This window comes from Sceloporus occidentalis, unplaced genomic scaffold (assembly GCF_023333645.1).
Source record: "Sceloporus occidentalis isolate IW3139 unplaced genomic scaffold, rSceOcc1.0.p SCAF_16, whole genome shotgun sequence".
Taxonomy (NCBI): Eukaryota; Metazoa; Chordata; class Lepidosauria; order Squamata; family Phrynosomatidae; genus Sceloporus; species Sceloporus occidentalis.
This window is the reverse complement of record NW_028316996.1, coordinates 7,850,848-7,872,599: the sequence shown is the minus strand read 5'-3', so window position 1 is coordinate 7,872,599 and position 21,752 is coordinate 7,850,848. Positions and strand designations below refer to the sequence as shown.

Below are 21,752 nucleotides of genomic sequence, written 5' to 3'. Positions count from 1 at the left end.
ACATAATTCTGCCTCCTCCTCCTTCCTCTGGGGCGGGGCCAGAGAAGTTGCTCGCACAGCCGGGCCCCTGCAGAAGTCTTCGAGTGAGAGATCTGCAGTTCAGGTAACTGAACTGGTGGGGGAGGGTTTTTGAGCAAGTATGTGTGATTAATGGAATGAATGAGTATTTAAATGTTTGTGAATGAGTGGTAGCATGGCATAGGGAGGCTGTACTCACACTCCTATCATCCCCAGGTTCCAGCATGTACTGGCTGCCTTGGCTGGATAGGAGTGTGATTGCTGTTAGCAGTTATATATATCTCCAGAAATGCCTTTTAACTCCCTATATGCCACTCTTTCCCATGATATGCCTTTTAACCCCCTATATGCCACTGCATATAGGGGTTAAAAGGCATATCATGGGGCAGAGTGGCATATAGGAGGGTATAAGACATTTCTGGAGGCAGAGTGGCATATAGAGGGTTTAAAAGGCACATCACGGGGCAGAGTGGCAAATAGGGGGTATAAGGCATTTCTGGGGGCAGAGTGGCAACCCTGGGGGCAGATGTGCATAATGGGGGGGGGCAGGTTGGCAAATAAAAGGAAATAAAAAAAATATATATTTTTCTCAATCATAGCTTTTATTAAATATGAAAAAATTGTTTACATGAATTAATATTTACTAGTAAAACTTTTTTTCCTATAGGTTAGTCTTATAGTCAGGCTTTTTGTTTTTTTCCTAAATTAATATTTAGATTTTGGGGGGTGGTCTTATAATCAGGGTGGTCTTATAATCGAGCAAATACGGTATTTCTAAGGGAATGTTTTAACATGTATCCACGATTCCTTCACTGAACCTCATTGGTTACCTTCAGATTAATAGTGTCTCTGTATCTGTTACTCTCTGCTCCTTCTTGGGTAGAAAATAATTCTTCAATCTACTACTCCTGGGCTACAGCCCTAAATCTGTATAGCACTCTTCGGAGATCAAAGGATTGTGAATGGATTCCAGTGAGCTGACCCTAATGATTTCACTTGGGAGTTCTACTGAAATAGTCAACAGAATTTGGCAGAGGATTTTTTTAGTCTGCTGTCTGAGACATAATACTGTTAAGCGTTGGTGTTATATTTTAGGCTTTTTTCCCCTTTGCATGGCTATGTGGAGTAAGGATGCATAGGAACATTTCACATTCTGTTTTGTTTTGACCTTCGCCATCTGTGAGAAATTACTTTGTGGGAAATGGCTTAATGATAAATGCAGAATATATTTTGAAATGTGTCTGAGCATCTGTTATGTCTTCTGTTTTCTGCTTTACTCGGTGTAAATAATTTAGTGGGTAATATGGGATGCTTTCCTAGGCAAATAATTTAATCATTTACCAAGCTGTTTGACCCAACAAAAACAAATATTTATCTAAAGTTAATAATTAAACAATCCAAAAACACAGGTAAATGTCAAGCAATGATACAGTATATAGACTATTATTCTGTGGGCTGAACATGGACAGCACAGAGGGGTTAGTATTATGAAATGTGTTGCATTAAACAGGCAAAATCAGCTGAGATTTCTGTTGCTGAACAAAAATAATTACTAATGCAAAATACACTAAAAGATCTCTGTTGTTGCGTCCCTGTTTGACAGCAAATGTAACCATGGCAGAAAAAAATGTAATAAAATGTTCATTAGTTCTAATCAATATATCAGATAAGTATGCATGTTTACAACTGAAAAGCGAAAGTTATAAGTTCTTGAACCATAACGTGGTAATATATAAAAGCTAACTTGCATGAAGGGAAACTCGTACCATTTATTTGTTAAAGAAAATTATGCAACAAACAATTCCCTTGTGGAAAAGTTATTTAACTCTTTAATACTTCCTCTAGTTATTGACCTCACAGGCCTCGTGGAAGGATTTTGTCCACTAGTTTCTGCAGAACTTGACCAGCTCAGTGACCTATGTGGCTTTTGGTAATGAACTGCTGATTTCAGGTCCTGCCACATCATCTGGTCTTGACTTTCCTAAAACTTTCTTGCCTTTCACCCATTCTGATGGGTCATTTTGGTACATGGCACAGATAGCACTTCAACCAACAGACGACCTACTGTTTTCCTCTACGCTTCTGAAACCAAATTTGTGACAAGTTGCCAAGCCCACCAGTCTGTTTAAGTCTGTCTGAAGAAGAATTATTTGCATACTTGAGTTTGTTTTCTGTGCAGCTCGTTTCCACTTGTTCATTCTTTATCATGAGGAATTAATCAAAACAACTTAAAGCTTGAGTGATAATCACTTCTGCAGATAATTGCTTTAAAATGGTCATAAACTTACCCCTTTAAATCGCGTTGATTTATTCACCTTCCTTGTAGATATGAAGTCCTTGGCTGCCCTCTTGGATTGCAAACTGGTACTGGTAGAATTAATTTGCACCCCATTTTCTCTATTTAACCCCTTAAGGACAATGGGTGGTCCCTAAACCCATTGAAAACAACGCATTTGTCATTAAGGGGTTAAAGCAGGGCTCGACAAATCCCAGGCGCCATGGCGGCAGAGAATTTCGTCCTGGCGCCTAGGTTTTGTCAGCCTCTTACATCCATAAAAAAATGTGGATGTAAGAGGCTGAGTAACCACACGGGGGCGCTGCTGCTGCTGTCTGCCCAGGAGTCTGGGCAGACAGCACAGCTACTCCGAGCCGCCCCCGAGCCTGAGATCCCTCCCACGGAGTGATCCTGTAGGCTGAAAACACGGTTGCTGCAAAACCAGCAATCGTGTTATCAGCTGCCACAGGCAGCTTCAGGGAAGGGGGTTGTGTGTTGATTGGGTCCCCACACAAGTGTGGGGACCTGACCCAACACCCCCCTGTTGCCTGATCGCTCCATGAGAGCGACAGTGCAGCGTTAACCCCTTCAATGCCGCGATCGCGGCATTTAGGGGTTAATTCCCGTTTTGGAGAGGCTCTGCTGCTGGTGGTCAGGCAGACCAGCAGCAGCAAAAACGAGCCCCCACAAGCCCTTTGATGATTCCTGTAGGCATGGAAGCCTACAGCAGTCATCAAAGGCTCCCCTCCCTGCAATGGCTGGTCTATAGACCAGCAATTGAGTCCCAGCTGCCAGAGGCAGCTTCAGGGACAGGGGAGAGGGTTCTTTGGTCTCCACATGAGTGTGGACACCAGCCCCAACACCCCCCTGCTGCCTGATCGCTCCATGAGAGCGACAGTGCAGCATTAACCCCTTCAATGCCACACTTGTGTATGACACATTCGTGGCATTGCAGGGGTTAACATTTTTCCCCACAAGCTTGTGGGGACTAAATATCAGTCAATGCTGTGCTCCAATGGAACATCAGCATCGAAAGAGTTAAAAAAAAATAATAAATTTAATAATAAAAAAAAACAGCACTGACCTGAAAGTCCAGGGTGCTTCCAGGTCAAACGCTGTGAGTTTAGTAAGTGGGCTGATGATGATCCGATCACTCCTAACCAACTGTTAGTTTAAAAAAATCCTGGCTCCTAACTTTTTTACCTGGCGCCTAGATTCACAACAAATTTGTCAAGCCCTGGGTTAAAGTGACTTCCTATTTGTAAATATCATGGAGTTTTTATTAACTACAATATATTGTGACATGTAGAGATTGGGAAATGGCCACATTTTTACCAAAGCTTCAATTATTAAATCCTGAATTGTGCAAGGAAACCATTTCTAATCTACAAAAAATAAGTCTTACAGCCACTGAGTGGAGAAGGAAAAATTTGTTGAAAATTTGTGTCACGGGTTCCCAAACGTTTAGGGTAAAAGTCCTGATAATCATACAAATTGCTCCCATAAGCTACAAAATGATTCTAAAAGATATTTCAGAATGCATTTTATACTAGTAACGTTGAATAAGAGTATATATGGGAAAAAACACAATGTCTTTGTTCCAACATCTCAAAAAGCTGCCTTTTCTTTGTTTACTCGCTTTTGTATTGATCAATTTGACATTTTTGGAAAACCAAAATGGATTGTTGTGTTAGTAAATAAACTTTTAAATTGCAAGTGATAATGCACAATGTAACGTTGTGTCTGACCGTTTGACATTTTTATACCGAAAGACTTATTTTTATTCAGACGGTTTTAGGAAATAAAATCTTGTTCTGTCAGGCCTACCTGTTTCTTTTCTTTTTTGCCTATAATCCCATAAAGTGGTTTGTCTGTGTCATATGCTGTAAATCCTTTAGTACAAATATTTCAGAAACGTCCATGTGTTAAAAGGACTAACACAATACATAGGCAGTATTACCATGTCTGTCTATTTTAGGCACCCAGACCCATTTTAAAAACGGATTATGACCAATGACTTATTTTTCATCGTTTGCCGCAAGCTAATGGCAATATCCCATAATTCTGCCTGCCAGGAGCGGTTTCTTTGGATGCTTTTATAGTATTGTGCACCCTTTCTGTAGAAGTGTTCAAGTTGTTGGATTTTTACAAAAAAAACGTACACATGTGGTGGTATTGTAAATTACCGTATTTGCTCGATTATAAGACGAAGTTTTTTTCAGAGCAAATGCTCTGAAAAATACCCCTCGTCTTCTAATCGGGGTCGTCTTAGAATCAGACCTCAAATAGAGGTCTGACTATGAGACTAAGATCCAGATCCCCCGCACCGCTGCAGGGAACCTGTATCCTTCTGTCTCCAGCCCCCCCCCCCCCCCCCCTTACCGGTGCTTCCAATTTCCTGCTGTATACCGGGGCAGCGGGTTGACGTCAACGCGATCCGCACCGGTGCGGGGAACTCTGATCTCTGACAGCCGGGAAAAGTCTGCGCGATGGACGCAGAAAACCCCCGCTGCTAGCCACACCTCCTTTCGGCTGCAGCGTAAGTTGTCTACGCGGATCGCGTGGACGTCAACCCGCTGCCCCGGTATACAGCAGGAAATTGGAAGCACCGGTAAGTGTGTGGGGTGGGGTGAAGTGTTAAATGGGGGGGAGACAGAAGGAAGACTGCTGCCCCGGTATACAGCAGGAAATTGGAAGCCCCGGTAAGTGTGTGTGTGGGGGGGAGTGTTAAATGGGGGCATAGGGCATTTCTGGAGGCAGAGTGCTCTATGAAATGCCTTTTAACCCCCTGAACGCCACTCTGCCTCCTGAAATGCCTTATACCTCCCTATATGCCACTCTGCCCCATAATATGCCTTTTAACCCCCTAAATGCCAGGCATAGAGGGGTATAAGGCGTTTCTGGAGGCAGAGTGGCACATAGGGGGTTAAAAGGCATATGGGCCACAGTGCCATATTGGAGTGGCAAGCCTGGGGGCAGATGTTCGTAACTGGGGGGCAGGTTGGAAAATACAAGGAAATAAAAACAAAAATTTTTCTCAAGCTTAGCTTTTATTAAAAAATGTAATAGTTTACATGAATTAACATTTACTGGTAACTTTTTTCCTATAGGGTCGTCTTATATTCAGGCTTTTTCTTTTTTTCCTAAATTAATATTCAGATTTTGGGGCGTCGTCTTATAATCAGGGTCGTCTTATAATCGAGCAAATACGGTAGTTTCTCCAATTTGTAAATATGCTTACGAATTTTTACCAACTATCTAATATAAAATTAGACAGAGACCCCAAGACCGCGTTGCTCCTTTTAAATATAAAAAATATTTCAAAAGATAGGGGACCACTAGCGATACATTGTTTAGCAGCTGCAAAAATAATTATAGCTAGAAATTGGAGATCTACTAACCTCTTTCAAATAGACCATTACTCGGCCCAGCTTATCCATCAATTAAGCATGGAAAAGGATATTAGCTGGTCTTTAGATATAACCGGTAGAACTGCATGGACTTATCTCAATTGGCAAAAAAAAAAAAAGCCCAGGAGATTGTTTTGTTTTTTTGTCTCTACAATCTAATGATTTTCATCTTTCTCTCCTCTGGGGCTCTCCTCCACTTTCCAATCGTAATACTTTTTTTATTCTTTGTGTTTTTTTTTGTTGTTTTTTTTCTCTGTGTGTTTTTGTTTTTGCTGCCTACTATCCGATGCCGGAAGACATTGTAATTGATGTGTATTATGTTTTTTTATGTCTGTATGTATTTATACTTGTTTAAAATATATATATATATATATATATAAAAAAAAAGAGTTGCTGAAAGAACAAATAAAATGATTATTGTTGGTTTAGCAAGATTTTATTGGAAAACAAATACAATATGGGTTAAGAGCATGGACAAATCCAAGGGCGTGTAAACTGACAGATGGTTTTCAGCTTTAAACTTAAATACACTTTTTCAAATCAACATTTGTTATGTTTTTATTTTTCAGGTTAATAGAACTTGAGAAGTTTGAGATTGTAACAGGTGGTTGGGTGATGCCCGACGAAGCTTCTCCTCACTATTTTTCATTGATAGACCAACTCATAGAAGGACATCAATGGCTGGAAAAAAACCTTGGTAAGGCCATTTTTAAACCAATCTACCTCTCTATTTCTTAAGAATTATAAGTACTTCTCCACATGCAAGAAATGGTGTATTTTATTAAAGCATTCCATTAGCCTATGTGTGCAAAACATACATGTCATGTTTCACACAACATTACAAAAGAGTGCACCGAGAAGCTAAAGCTTAACCTATAACATTTCCTTACTAAATCCAATCCATTGTGTAAGCAACCCAAAGGGCAGTGTTTGCTACCCGTGGTTTACAGCATAGTTTCTTAACTTGTGGAAAATGAATGCCAAAGGGAATGTCAGTATTCCTGTTAAGCAACCCTTCCTTTTTAAAACTGTAATGTTTATTCGTACCCAAACTGTCGATATGGATACCCGTCTGCTGTTATGTCGAAATAAAAAAAGTTACTAAGATGCTTAATTCGCAAAATATGCTAATGTACTTTTTGCTTAGGTCAACAGATAATGATTTACATTACATATTTTTTTTGTTAAAACAGGGGTAAAACCAAAGTCTGGATGGGCAGTTGATCCATTTGGCCACTCCCCAACGATGGCTTACCTGCTTAAGCAATCAGGACTGTCAAATATGGTTATTCAGCGTGTACATTATTCAGTAAAGAAACATTTTGCAGCAAAGAAAACTTTGGAGTTTTTTTGGAGGCAAAACTGGGGTAAATTTTAATATATATTTTTTCTTCTTCTCCTTTAACCTGAACACTTATCACTTTCTGGGGACCAGGTCTGTTAATCAATGTTATCTCTTTAGTGCCTGTATTGGGTAATTGTAATATATATTTTTTTTTTGATACTCAGATAGTCCAAACGTATTCAAGATATTCTTTCATCATTGAAGGAATATCTTATTATTTAGATATAGATTTCTTGTTATTAATGCATGGTTATCTCAGAATTTCTTTATTGGGTATTTCTATTTATTTGAGTTAATGATTCATAAGATATACTAATGAAAAACTAGTTCTCTTTAGATATAAAATGTTATTCTCGGACGCTACACTCATTCATACTTCGTTCGTACTTTGGAGGGAATGGTTGATTAATGATTCTCACACTTTAATTGAAGTTTAGAAGGGGGGATTATTGTAATGGACTGTCACGTCCAATTGTTATATTTCAAAGTCCAGGGTGTCCAAATCTCATTGTATGTGTAGATTTCTGTGTGTGTGTATATGTATGTATATATATGTGTATATATGTGTGTATATATATATATATATGTATGTATATATATATATATATATATATATATATATATAGCCTTTTCTGTTTGTAATACATTTTTAATCTAACTCTTGAAATATTGGTTTAAGATAATACGGTTGTTGTTGTTACCAATAGTTGATAGACTTTTGGTTACTGGGGTTTATTCACTAAATAACTGCATGTTATCCATGGCCTGAGCTCCTAACTCATTTTAGTGAATTAAATGCAACAAGCAGTATGAAACATTTAGAATAAATATAGGTACTATGGTTGTTATTTTACCCCTTAATGACAATTGACGGTCCGGGCATGTCACCCGAAAACGAAGGGTTAATGACAATTGACGTGCCATGACTTTAAACGGGTGCAGAAAGTGATCTACGTTCGCTTTCTGCACCCAAACGGTGTTGCTGTAATGCCTCGACCTCAACGCATTCAGCAACACCGTGATCGGCATCAGGGGCCGTGTCTGGCCCCTCCCCGGGGCGTCAATGTCTGCCATACGCTGTATGGCGCTCCAGAGAGCAGTCACAGCCGCCACTGCGAGTGATTTTCGCCAACCGCAAGATGGTGGCCGCCCTGTAAAAAACAAAAAACAATCAAGCTGAAAAAGTTTATATATATTTATTTATATAAAGTATATATATAAATATTTTGTGAGCAAGTCCTAAAATTAGCACATTACCTTAAAACAATTCACGCATGGAAAGAGTTAAACTACTGGCATATTAAATGCCCATGTCGTGTGATAGCGGCATATACCAGGAGCTGTAAACTCATACATAAAGTAGGTGTGTGTGGGAAAAATACACACAAAAATACTACTGCAAACTTAACAAAATGCTGGTGGTAAAATGTGTGCATGCAAATGATAGTTTTATCATCATGTTTTAAGATAGTGACATATACCAGGACCTGTTAATTCATACCTGAAGTAAAAGGTGTGTGAAAAACAAGACTGGTGGTAGAATTAGTGCATAGAAAGAGTTAAAATACCAGCATTTGCAATACAAAATGGGGTGTCTAGTTTTAAAAAGATATGGTGTTATTGGGCACACTGAAATGGCTGGGCTTAAAGATGTACCAAATAGGGCATGGGCAGTGGATCACCAAATGCCAAAGTTCAACATTGAAAAATGCGCATGCCCCAAATGTGGCCTTTTTGCCCCCAAACAGCCAGGCAAAATCATTCATGTGGGGTATTGCTGTAAATGTGTGTGTGTGTGAGAAAAAAAGACTACCACAGTTTGACAAAGACTGGTGGCAGAATTGGTGCATGGAAAGAGTTAAAATACCAGCATTTGAAATACTCTGGGGTGCCTAGTTTTCAAAAATATATGATTTGATGGGGTAAATTGCATTGGCCGGCTTCAAAGATACCCGAAATGGCACATGGGGGGAAGAATTACCAGATTTGGAAAAAATGGTTTTGAAATAGCAAAACGCTACTTGTACTTATTGCCCCATGACGTGCAGAAAAAAGCAAAAAAAAACCCATAAAAACATTGGGTATTTCTAAACTCAGGACAAATAGTAGAATCTATTTAGCAGGTTTTTTCATTACCTTTTTGTAGATGAGTAAAAGATTTTTCAACTAAAAGTTAAAGTCATTTTTTTCTAAATTTTTCACCATATTTTATACTTTTTTTTAATAGTACATAGTATGATACAATCAAAACAATGTCATCTAAAGAAAGTGCTACACCCATAGAGATCGATGTCATTGGCCACAACAAAAAATCCACATGGCTCCTGTTTAGAAGATAGTTTTAGTGTTATACCAGGAAACAGAGTTCTATTGTCCCTGTTCTGTCAAAAACAGTATTATGTTCTGTCATAATACTTGGTAGTTTTGGTAAATTGTGTATGTAAGTACAATTATAATTAAGCATACTGCACCGTAGGGATTTAAGAAAGTGGCTGGATGAGAACTATATGTAACACTTAATTTATAGTGTGTACAAAATGACTTTCCCATTTTCTTTAGTTTTATTGTTTAGCATAGATTCATGATATGGTTTGTGGATACTAATAACACATAACTTTTCTTTTAACAATAGTTATTTTGTTCCTATTGTAGATTTGGGAAGTAGTACAGACATTCTGTGCCATATGATGCCTTTTTACAGCTATGATGTTCCTCACACTTGCGGACCTGATCCAAAAGTATGCTGTCAGTTTGATTTTAAGCGCCTCCCTGGAAGCAGAGTGAGTTGCCCATGGAGAGTACCTCCAGAGGCTATCCATCCAGGAAATGTGCAACATAGGTTAGTCATTTTTAAACATTTTTTAAGAAACCATGAGTCTCATGGTTTGGGTTCTTTCACACCTTGGTCTAATTATCCAATAATAACTATCATTGTGCAACATTATGACCAGTCCTCTTGGGTATGATAAAATTATGAAAAACTGAAAAAAATCCCTAATTTTACGTTTAACACAGATATGTATCGTCTGTAGTCTACATAACCCTGCCTTGCACAAGGTACCTTATATAGGCTGTGATTTACTTTGCTGTTGGGGGAATATAATGTAATGTTTCTCCTTTTTGCTTAATAAATTCATTTTGTTCCCCTAACTTTCATTGTAGGGCATGGATGATTTTAGATCAGTACCGAAAGAAGTCAAAGCTCTTCCGCACAAAAGTGCTCTTAGTCCCTCTGGGCGATGATTTCCGTTATAGCGAGAGCTCAGAATGGGATCAACAATATCAGAATTATCAAAAGCTATTCGATTACATGAACTCTAACCCTGAGCTCAATGTTAAGGTATGTATTATGGTTATCCAATTCTAATTCCTGTATAGTGAGCTGTATTGAAGTATTATAGCTGGTTCTTAAATCAATTAGGTGGCCTAATGATATATTAGGAAGAATGCGATGCAGTACAGACCTGACCTTGAAAGCATGCATTTGTTTCCCGTCCTATAGCTGCTGTCCTGGGACTTCGGTTCTGAATTTTCAGTGTCTGTCTCAGAAGATTATTTTAATGGAAACATGTATCAATACTTTAATCTTTTAGATGATCTCTATCATATGTGTTTAGTACTAAGGTACTTTTGAAACTCTATTCTCTCCACAGTTTTGTCCATACGCTGCAAAATACCACCAAATAACCCACTAAGATAATTTGCCACTTGTGCTTGGATACTTGTCAGAACAGTGTAGCAGTCTGACAGTCCTTAAGTACAAGACAAAGTTTAAAAACATTTTTTTAAAAAAATGCCTAACATCATCTGCAGAACCAGTGTGATAGCCATCTTTCAAATTCAACATTGCTTATTTGTTCTGTCATTCAAACACTTACTCTTTTATAGGCACAATTTGGGACTGTATCTGATTATTTCAAAGCACTTCGAAAAGCCAGCAATATTGATAACAGTCCATTGTTTTTTCCTGCCTTGGGTGGTGATTTCTTTACCTATGCAGACAGAGATGATCACTACTGGAGTGGTTATTTTACCTCGCGACCTTTCTATAAACGGCTTGAAAGAGTTATGGAATCCCACATGAGGTGAGATATGTATTTTTTTGTTTCTGTATCAAATTAAATGTAGAATTTCAGTCCTGTAGATTCTTGCAAAAACATATGCAACACTTAAGCAATCTAAGTACCGTATTTGCTGATTATAAGACGACCCCCCAAAATCAAAATATTAATTTAGGAAAAAAACAAAAAGCCTGAATATAAGACTACTCCATAGGAAAAGTAGTAAATATTAATTCCTGTAAACTATTTTTTTATATTTAATAAAAGCTATGATTGAGAAAAATATATATTTTTTTATTTCCTTTTATTTGCCAACCTGCCCCCCCCCGTTATGCACATCTGCCCCCAGAAATGCCTTATACCCCCCTATTTGCCACTCTGTCCCATGATATGCCTTTTAACCCCCTATATGCCCCTCTGCCCCATGATATGCCTTATAGTGGCATATAAGGGGTTAAAAGGCATATCATGGGGCTGAGTGGCATATAGGGGGGTTAAAATGCATTTCTGGAGGTATATATATATATATAACTGCTAACAGCAATAACACTCCTATCAAGCCAAGGCAGCCAGTACATGCTGGAACCTGGGGATGATAGTAGTGGGATTACAGCCTCCCTATGCCATGCTACCACCACCACCCCCCTTACACATCCATGCTATCACACACACTCATTCACAAACATTTAAATACTCATTCATTCCATTAATCACACATACTTCACACATTAATCACAAAAACCCTCCCCCACCCCCTTACCTGAACTGCAGATCTCTCACTCGAAGACTTCTGCAGGGGCCCGGCTGTGCAAGGAACTTCTCTAGCCCCGCCCCCAGAGGAAGGAGGGGGGAGGTAGAGTTATGTGAGCACGCTGCTAGCTTCCTGTTCTCCTGCTGCTAATAGCAGAGACGCTGCTCGCGACCAAAGCACCGGTAAGCAGCCTGGCCCCAGCAGAAATTTTTTTGAGGTCTGATTAGAAGACGACCTCGATTATAAGATGAGGGGTATTTTTCAGAGCATTTGCTCTGGAAAAAAGCTAGTCTTATAATCGAGCAAATACGGTAATTATGAGCTGTGACGCATCCATGTGGTTGAGATGTGGTCCTCAACTAGGTTTGATTGTTATAAGGAAAGTAATGGCTACTTGCGCAAATTTCCATTTGTCCATGTTTATAGCTCTAGTACAGTATGTTTAGAGAGCAAATTGAAAAAAGAAGATGGAACCTAAAGTTTCACCAGCTGGACAGTAGAAGATGCTCTGTAGAGAGCCAATTTGCCTGTCCTGCAATTGGCAATATGTAGAGCTGGGTGTTCCTTGGTGGGTCCTCAGCAGGGTATTGTGACCCCAGAGTAATGTGGCAGCCTTTGGCTTCTAGGTTTTGTTGCTGGCACTTTCGTGTGGAGTGTGTTTGCTGTATGATGGTTACATGTAGCTTGGATAAATTCTTTTCAAATAAGGCCATCAACAATATTGGGATTGGGATTTTTGGGGCATATTTTTTTTAAAGACCCTTTGTGCTTGGTCAGTATTAAGCATTTTACAGTCTTTTAATTCTTCCTAAAATCCTGCAACAGTTTGCATTAAAAATAAATCGCAAGCCTTTGCGAAGTAGTTTTATAATAATTTAAGCGTTCTGTAAATACACTGCCAAGTGACAAGGTATAATGTTTAACTTCATAAGAAGCAGACATATATAGTCCTTAAATCTTTTATATTATTGACCGTTCCTTGACATGGAGCATAGCTAAAATTTACATTGATATTTTTGTTTTCAGTGCAAGTAAAGATTAGCAGAGCATTATACAGACATGGAGCTTTGTGTCCAATGAAGCCTGTACTTCTTATCACAAAATAATGTATTATTTATACAAATATGTTTAACCCCTTCGTGACAAAGGCTGATTTTACTTTTTGTACCCTTCGTGACAATGGCCGTTTTAACATTTCTGCGCTGCTCGTGTTTAGCTGTAATTTTCTTCTTTCCCGTTTACTGAACCCACACATTAGATATTGTTTTTTTCAGGACAAGAAGGGCTTTCTTTAGATGGCATTGTTTTGATTGTATCATATTATTTACTATTAAAAAAAATTACTTTTTCTAACTTTTAGCTGAAAAATCTTTTACTCATCTATAAAAGGTAAAACCTGCTAAATAGATTCTACTATTTGTCCTGAGTTTAGAAATACCCAATGGTTTTTATGTTTTTTTGTTTTTTTCTACACATTATGGGGCAATAAGTACTGGTAGCGTTTTGCTATTTCAAAGCCATTTTTTCCAAATCTGGTAATTCTTCCCCCCATGTGCCATTTTGGGTATCTTTGAAGCCGGCCAATGCAATTTACCCCATCAAGTCATATATTTTTGAAAACTAGACAGCCCAGGGTATTCCAAATGCTAGTATTTTAACACTTTCCAAGCACTAATTCTACCATCAGCCTTTGTCAAACTTTATGGTAGTAATTTTTTTTGCATTTGTTTTTTCACACACATTTTACTTCAGGTATGAATAAACAGGTTCTGGTATATGTTACTATCATAAAACACCCCAATATGTGTTTAGCAACATCTCCTGAGTACAGCGATACCTCACATGAATGATTTTGCCTGGCTGTTTGGGGGCAAAAGGGACGCATTTGGGACATCCGCATTTTTCAATGTTGAACTTTGGCATTTGGGGATCCACTGCCCATGCCCTATTTGGTACATCTTTGAGCCGGGCCGTTTCAGTGTGCCCAACAAAACCATATATTTTTGAAAACTAGACACACCAGGGTATTTTAAATGCTGGTATTTTAACTTTTTGCATGCACACATTTTACCACCAGAATTTTTTTAAAGTTTGCAGTAGTATTCTTTTGTGTGTATTTTTCCCCCACACACCTATGTTATGTATGAATTTACAGCTCCTGGTATATACCCCAATATGTGTTCAGCAACATCTCCTGAGTACAGTGATACCCCACATGCATGGGTTTGTCATTTTTTGGGGGAACTAAAAGGCCACATTTGGTACGTGTGCATTTTTCTAATTGGAAATTAGATGTGTGGCCATCCTTTCCTCCCCCTTGTTAATTGGGACATTGTTGAACCCGGCCAATTCAATCTACCCCAACAAATCATACATTTTTTTAAAGTAGACACCCCATGGGCATTTAATATGCCAGTATTTTAACTCTTTCCATGCGAGAATTGTTTTAAGCTAAAGTGCTAATTTTAGGGCTTGCTCACAAAAATATATTTTTTATATATATATTTTATTTTTTTTGCCTTTTTTTTAAAAAAAAGTAAACATTTTTTTACTGATAGTGACATCAGTGGGACATTTTTTATATTTTACTGGTTTTTTTTACTATTTTTTTCTAATTATTAATTTTATTTTTTAATTTATTTTTACTAATCACACTGTGATTAGAAAGCTGGGCTCCATTGACTTGCATGGTTGAATGCAGTACCTGTATTCAACCTGCAAGTGGAGCCAGAGTTCTCTAGAGGGTCTGGAGACCGTCAAGCAAACTTTTTCATCTTTATTATTTTTTTTCCCGGGCCGCCGCCATCCTGCTGATGGTGAAGATCACCGGTAGCGGCGGCTGTGACCACTCTCCGGAGCGGTCAAAGTCCATCCAGAGTTAAGCGTTTGGTGTCGCTGGATGCCTCCTGATCGAGGCATTCCAGCGACACCATTTAAGTTTAGGAGGTGATCGCTGGATCGCCTCCTAAACGCTTTTAAAACGGGCGTCCGCCGCCATACAATATATGGTGGTTGTTGACGCCCCGGGGAGGGGCCAGACATGGCCCCTGGTGCTGATCGTGGCGTTGCTGAATGCCTCGAGGTCGAGGCATTACCGCAACGCCGTTTGGGTGCAGAAAGCGAACGTAGATCGCTTTCTGCACGCGTTTAAAGACGTGCCGGTCCTGGCACGTCATTTGTCATAAACGACTTGTTTTTCCGTGCCGTGCCAGAACCGGCAATTGTCGTTAAGGGGTTAAACAAAATCTTTGGTTTGAAGAATCCCATAATTAAAATTAAGGAGGGTGTCCTATGGAAGAAAAATACTGCTGTATAAAGTAATGTAGATTAGCTTTGACAAAAATCTAATTGTATCTAAGTTTCTTCCAACTGCATTGATGTGAAGACCTGGAAGCTGCCATTATCGGTCATCTGATGTTTTGGTTGACTTTCCCTGCACAATCACAGCATCGAGTTGATTCTTTATGGCAATGCTAACAAAGCCCTCCCCCCAATAGACCTTCAGAGTATCTGACCAGGAAGACATACAAATGGCAAATATGCAGCTGCCTGAAAACATTACAATATGCAAAAAGTAGAAAAAGAAAATATTGTATCTGCACGATATTTTTGAAAGTTTATTTTCAATATGATGCTAGCTATAACATATTTACATAAAACATGCCTGCGTATTTCACTTTGTTTTATTAAAATAAGACCCTTTCTTAAGTTAGGCAGACTATTCTATTCCCCATTTTCCCGTATGAATCAAGCACTGGAAGTACAAAGCTCATAAATGCTTTCTTAAGCAGCCTTAATATGTCTTGTCACAACGGTGGCAGCCTTGAGTAATTCTCAAGGACATTACATTAGCATTCAAAAAGAGAAACACTATGGGGAGGTTTCAATAGAGCATATGACCTTCAAGTGCTCTTCATCTTATTTAACTGTTTATATTTTGTGTAATGTGAGATTCAAATAAAATTGTTAACCAAGCAAATGCTGAGTTTCTACATTGGAAGAAAGCTAGTTTTTCCATAATCCCTTCTGCTAGCAAATGTACGCAGTGGCTTCTCAACTTTTCACACCTTTGCAATCATGACACATTAAGTGGCCCAAGTTTATGAAAAAAATATAAGACTTTGGACTTTTTCCCCACTCTTCCCATTCTGCAGATGCTTTGAACGTGTTAAAATATTCATTATTTCCGATCCATTGCTATTCAGAGGATTTCTTTGTTCTGCGGAAGGCTGACTGAATCCTGAAACTTCTTCAACCTGTCTTCAATTATACTGATATATTGCTAGGTTATACCTGGTAATACATCTGTAAAGCACTACAATTGTGTTCCTGTGTAATGAGCTTGTATTTAGGAATGCATTTGATGCAACCTTTTTGTTATGTAACTTCAGTGAGTGCTTAATTAAGCTAGTCTTTCGACACAATGCTTTAAATTATTTGGCAATATAATTTTTAGTACGTTTTGAAAAAAAATGTTTTACGTAGATAATTCAGCACAGCTTTAACTTGCATGGTTTATTTTATCTGATATTTTGAGTATATTAACTAAATTTACCTTGCTTGTACTGACTGCCACAGGCCAGTTTGTTCAATTATTTAAACTTTGAAATAATGCATATATTTTTTTTTTAAATGAGTTGCATAAGCCAGAATCTAAGCCACAGTAATGGTTTTCTTGATGCACTGTGCATGGTTTGCTAATGTAGAAGAATGGCTTGTGAGCAAGATGAAATTCATGAATTCAAACATTTGCTCTATTGTACTTGAGTGTCTTCTAAAACACATATTTTGAAGGGGGAAAAAAAGTAGGTCTAATTAATTTTACATATACTTAAATTACATACCATTTTATTTTTTGTTTACAGAGCTGCAGAAATCCTTTTCTCTTTAGCACTTGTACAGACTCAGAAATCTAGCAAACTGAAGAGCTTTCCTTCTACAGAGCATTATAAACTCCTAACAGAGGCTAGAAGAAACTTGGGACTATTCCAACATCATGATGCAATCACTGGAACTGCAAAAGACTGGGTGGTGGTTGACTATGGTACAAGGTATGTTTATTTTTCTTTTTTATAATTTATTGCAAAATAACATGTAGCAATACATGCCAATGCCAAACATTAGTATAGCATTTGTGCAATTATGTTGGTTGTTCTGGCCTTTACTGGGTAAAGAGAGCCGTGTCTGTATTGTGAACTTAAACATAAGAGTATGTATGTATGTATATGTTAAATACAAAAAGAAAAGCTACTTGATGCTTAACACCACACCAGCTGCAAGTGAATCGATGTGACTTCTATTTCACAGAAAATTAGAAAAAAATATACAATAGATATGATTAATGTGCTTAGTGAAACACTTAGGAAGCAAAACATTATATAATTTTTTGTTTCACATACAAAAAAAAAAATTCACAATGTTTGAACATAAAAAGAAAAATAATATAGTGTAATACTGTAACAATAGGAAGGCTACGTGGAAATATTGTAACTCTTTAAAAGAAGTTGGACATAAAAAAGGAAAATGAAAAATATATAGTATAGTAGTATTGCAAGATTAAAGTGACTCGTGCTATCAGATATTCCACACGCACACACACACACACACACACACACACACACACACACGCCTACTAAAAACAGTGTTTTCTCACACATATATATATATATATATATATATATATATATATATATAATATATAGTAACTCTTCATAAAATGATACACCCAACAACCAAATTAGAATTGACCCCCCCCCCCAAAAAAAAAATATAGATTAATGTGACCTGAGCTTTTAAATGTAACACTTGCAAAAATAGACTTATCATTTGTTCCTTTGTATGGAAGTAATACAGTCCCTGTTCTGGTAACGAAATATGAAAAGAAAACAATGTAAAACTTAATTTGTGTTACGTTTATCGATATATATTATATATACGGTACATATATATATATATATGTGTGTGTATACATGTTGGTAATAGCGGTCATATGCAGTGCACATATTATGTTTATAAATATAGAATAAACAAAATGGAAAAATTAATATTAGAGGCATTTAACGTGTAAAAAATACATATACAACCTTTGAAATGGCTATTCTATACTAACTTGTCAGCACCATATAGTCCTATGTGAACAATTGCAGTATGCAATCATTTTGGCTCATCCGTGTTGCCAAATATATTATATATATATATATATATATATATATATATATATATAATATTTTATATTCTTTTACTGGCAGATTTTCTGCCGAATACTCCCAGAAAAACGCTAGGTTAACTGCCTCATTTCTACACATATAAACGCTAAACTCTAATAATTTAGGAAATTGAGTCCTAGGTTGTCTGTCTTTGTTTTATAATCTATTTCGCTGACCTCTGTACACAGAATATAGAATACACCAAAGTAGCATATGTTCTTTTAGTCTTCAGCATGCTATTTGAGCCCTTTTGGCCTTTGCTTTATTGATCCATTATCTTTTTATGATTACCATTGCACTAGTTGTATGGAATTTAATGCACTATTTTAGTTACAGCAAATTTATTGGCACTATTGTCAGATATTATATATTTTCTGGTGAAATCAAGCCTGTGTACAGATAAAAAAATAAAAGCCAACACAGTTGTCCATATTTAAAAAGGTGTCATACTATAGAAACCCTGTTTGGTTGTTTGATGACAGGTTTGTTTGACAGTGACGCATACCAGGGGCTGTAAATTCATACCTGAAGTAAAATGTGTTGGTTGAATTAGCGCATGGAAATAGTTTAAATACTAGCATTTGAAATACCCTGGGGTGTCTAGTGTTAAGAAATATATGGTTTGATGGTGTAAATTAAATTGGGCAGTTTTAAAGATATCCCAAGTAGGACATGGGTGCGGTATGACCAGATTTGGAAAAAAATGATTGTATAATAGCAATATGCTACTTGTACTTATTTCCCTTTAAATTGCCTCATTTAAAACATATTTCTAAACTCAGGACAAATATTAAAATATATTTAGCAATTTTTATATTAGTTTTTGTCGATGAGTACATTTTTTTAACATTTTTCACATATTTTTTTTTTGTAATTAGATATTATCCTAATAATAAAGCACACCCTTCTCTCTGAAATAATTTATAACTTGTGTGGGTACACTAAACGATTCAAGAAAACTACAGCTTAAAAAAAAACACAACGGAAATGTCAAAACAGCCATCGTCATGAAGGGTACAAAAAAAAAGTCTTGTCACGAAAGGGGTTAATACGTTTTTCTTCTGTAATGCACAGACTTTTCCATTCTCTTATGAACCTGAAGAGGGTGATCATTGACACTGCTCATGTTCTTATCATGAAGGATAAAGAAAGGTACACCTACAACCCATCAATGCCATTCTTCAGTATGGTAGGTATTTTTCTTTTATTCGCTTTAGTGAAAGCTAAAGGCTGTATAAAAAATCTAGGAAAAATTGTTTTGGATCCCCTTTACTACTTGCTAGATGTAATCATTATGGACAACATGAATATATATCCTAGTTATATTACTTGTAATCTCTTATATACGCCTGTTTCAAATAGAAAGATTGAATTGGTATTTGAAGCTTACTGTATTCCTTTACCAGTGGCTGATGTATTATCGACCTTTTCCCAGCATTTTCATGCTTATTTCTCCCAGTTAAGTTACTCTTTCCCTTTTGCTAAATCTGATCCTTGCAGCCCTAGAAGCTGAACAATGAGATTGGAGGTGACATGTAAGTTTGCTGCTAATTCCCACTAAGCCCTGTTTGACTTTTATAGCAAACATCTCCAAAAAAACGCCTTAAACTTAAAAAAAAAAAAAAAAAAAAAAAGGTAATTTAAAGCATTCACACCCAATTGCATTGGACACATTACAATAAAAAAAATCATATATGTATATACATAGTTATAATTAAGACATATATATATATTTCTTAAACTATCCTCTTTATATACTATTTTTTTCAGGAAGCAAGACTCCATATTTATATATTTAACCCATTGTTTATTATTAAAAATATAGAAATACATTGAGGAAAAAACTTTATGCAGAAACCTAAAATAGCTAAGAAAAATTATCCATAAATGGATTTATTCCAACAAGTTAAAAACCACTGCACTAAATACAGTAAACAGAACAGTAAATTTGGTGTTTGCTAGGATTTTTCCTATCTGTAAACTTGTCTGCCTCATGAACGTAGGTGAACAGAGTGAGGAGGAGGTTACAAATTGTAATTATTGCGATAACAATTTGAGAATCTGGTTGCCAGACAGTAGGCTAGATGTTGAACTGTGTGTTTTTTCCATTGTCATATTGCTTTTGAAATATTTCTTTAGGATGATGTACAACCGTCACAAGATGCATTACCCCAAAAGACAGTAATAAAGATAACAAGGCATCCAAGGTAAGCAATATTTTTCCAGAAAATGTATATTTTGAATCTTTGTTAAATATCTCTTAGGACATTTACAGTTTATTTAAATACAAAAGTCTGTTAGGTGGAAAAACAAAATGAACAAAATTAGAAACTAACAGACTTTTGTATTTAAATAAACTGTAAATGTCCTAAGATAGTAGTAAGATGGTAGAAAAAGAAAGGTGGAAAAACAAAATGAACAAAATTAGAAACTTTCTTTTTCTACCATATGTTAAACCTGATTCCACTTTTGCAGGTTTAGTGTATCCACACACATCATGCATTCTTTTTTCCCCTTCATTTTACATGGTTGTTAAGAGTTTAAAGGGAAAGGAACCTTAAAATTGTGTCTTTATGGCACTGTCATCTCCAACAATTTTTTGCAAAGCTAGAACAGTACAGCAAGGTAATAAAACACGCAGCAATACAGTAAGAAGAGGAATGTCATAAGAGCCATATCACTGGTATCTGTATAAACTTAGGGTTACTTTTCTAGGATATAGTGAGTCTTGAGTAGCTAAATTTGCAGATGTTACATAAGACCTATAAGTAAGCAGAAGATTATGTGAAGCGCAGTAGTTCCATAGAAATAATGGACCAAAACAGATAGATGTGTAGCAAGTTATGCCATCACTGAGAAAAGTGCTTAAGATTTTATAGAAATGTACATATATGTATATATTTTATATATATATATATATATATATATATATATATGTGTGTGCCCCCCCCCCCCCCCACTTACCAGTGCAGACTCCCCAGACTCATGCGGGGCCGGCGGGCAGCATCGTATTCAACTTCTGGTGCCGGCACTTCCGTCGTGGGAAGTGCCGGCAAGGAAGATTAACGTACATCGCGCAGACGTTCACCGGCTGCGGCGACGCGAGCATAAACAACCTTTAACAATCTCCCTTGCCGAGACTCCCCCCGTGGAAAGTGCCGGCAGGGGAGGCTGTCAGAGCGTATCGGAGGGTAGGATGCAGGTCCCCTGCCTCGCTGCGGGGGATCTGTATCCTAACCCTGCTGCCTGCCCGGCGCCCGGAACTGCATGTCCCGGGCGTCGGGCGTTACAAATTGCGCATTCCTGCACTAGACCCCGAATATAGGCCGCACCCCCACTTTAAAGACTTATAGTGGGGGGGGGGAGTGCTGCCTATATTTGGGCAAATATATATATATATATATATATAGTGTAAATTCAGTGCAGTGGTTTAAGTACTCTAGGGCCTGTTGTCTCCTTGCCAAGCATATTTAACACCAATTGTAGGGCTGGTATTTGGACTGATAACAAAATACACTGGGCTACCGCTACTGGAGGAGGAAAAACAGGTGAATTTGTTCAGGCTCATCCTGTGGGTTTTTTACGAAGCTGATAGCGCTCCAGAAAAAACCGCTCGTATTTGGGATGAGTTTTATCTTTTTTTCTAAATGTAATCATGTCTGCAAACGGTCTGTTGAGTTACATTA

At 37.4% G+C, this 21,752-nt stretch overlaps 1 protein-coding gene across 1 annotated transcript in view; it reads left to right on the top strand.

The window, feature by feature from the left end:
- The window catches only part of LOC149302987 (alpha-mannosidase 2-like), a 54,360-nt gene that overhangs the window by 17,153 nt on the left and 15,455 nt on the right, over nucleotides 1–21,752 (top strand). Inside the window, exons 5-12 of the mRNA XM_089481782.1 lie at nucleotides 6,273–6,400; nucleotides 6,897–7,070; nucleotides 9,701–9,887; nucleotides 10,211–10,388; nucleotides 10,937–11,133; nucleotides 16,726–16,911; nucleotides 19,141–19,255; nucleotides 20,206–20,273. Of these exons, the coding sequence (XP_089337908.1) occupies nucleotides 6,273–6,400; nucleotides 6,897–7,070; nucleotides 9,701–9,887; nucleotides 10,211–10,388; nucleotides 10,937–11,133; nucleotides 16,726–16,911; nucleotides 19,141–19,255; nucleotides 20,206–20,273 (1,233 nt within the window). The remainder of the gene's footprint in view (nucleotides 1–6,272; nucleotides 6,401–6,896; nucleotides 7,071–9,700; nucleotides 9,888–10,210; nucleotides 10,389–10,936; nucleotides 11,134–16,725; nucleotides 16,912–19,140; nucleotides 19,256–20,205; nucleotides 20,274–21,752) is intronic.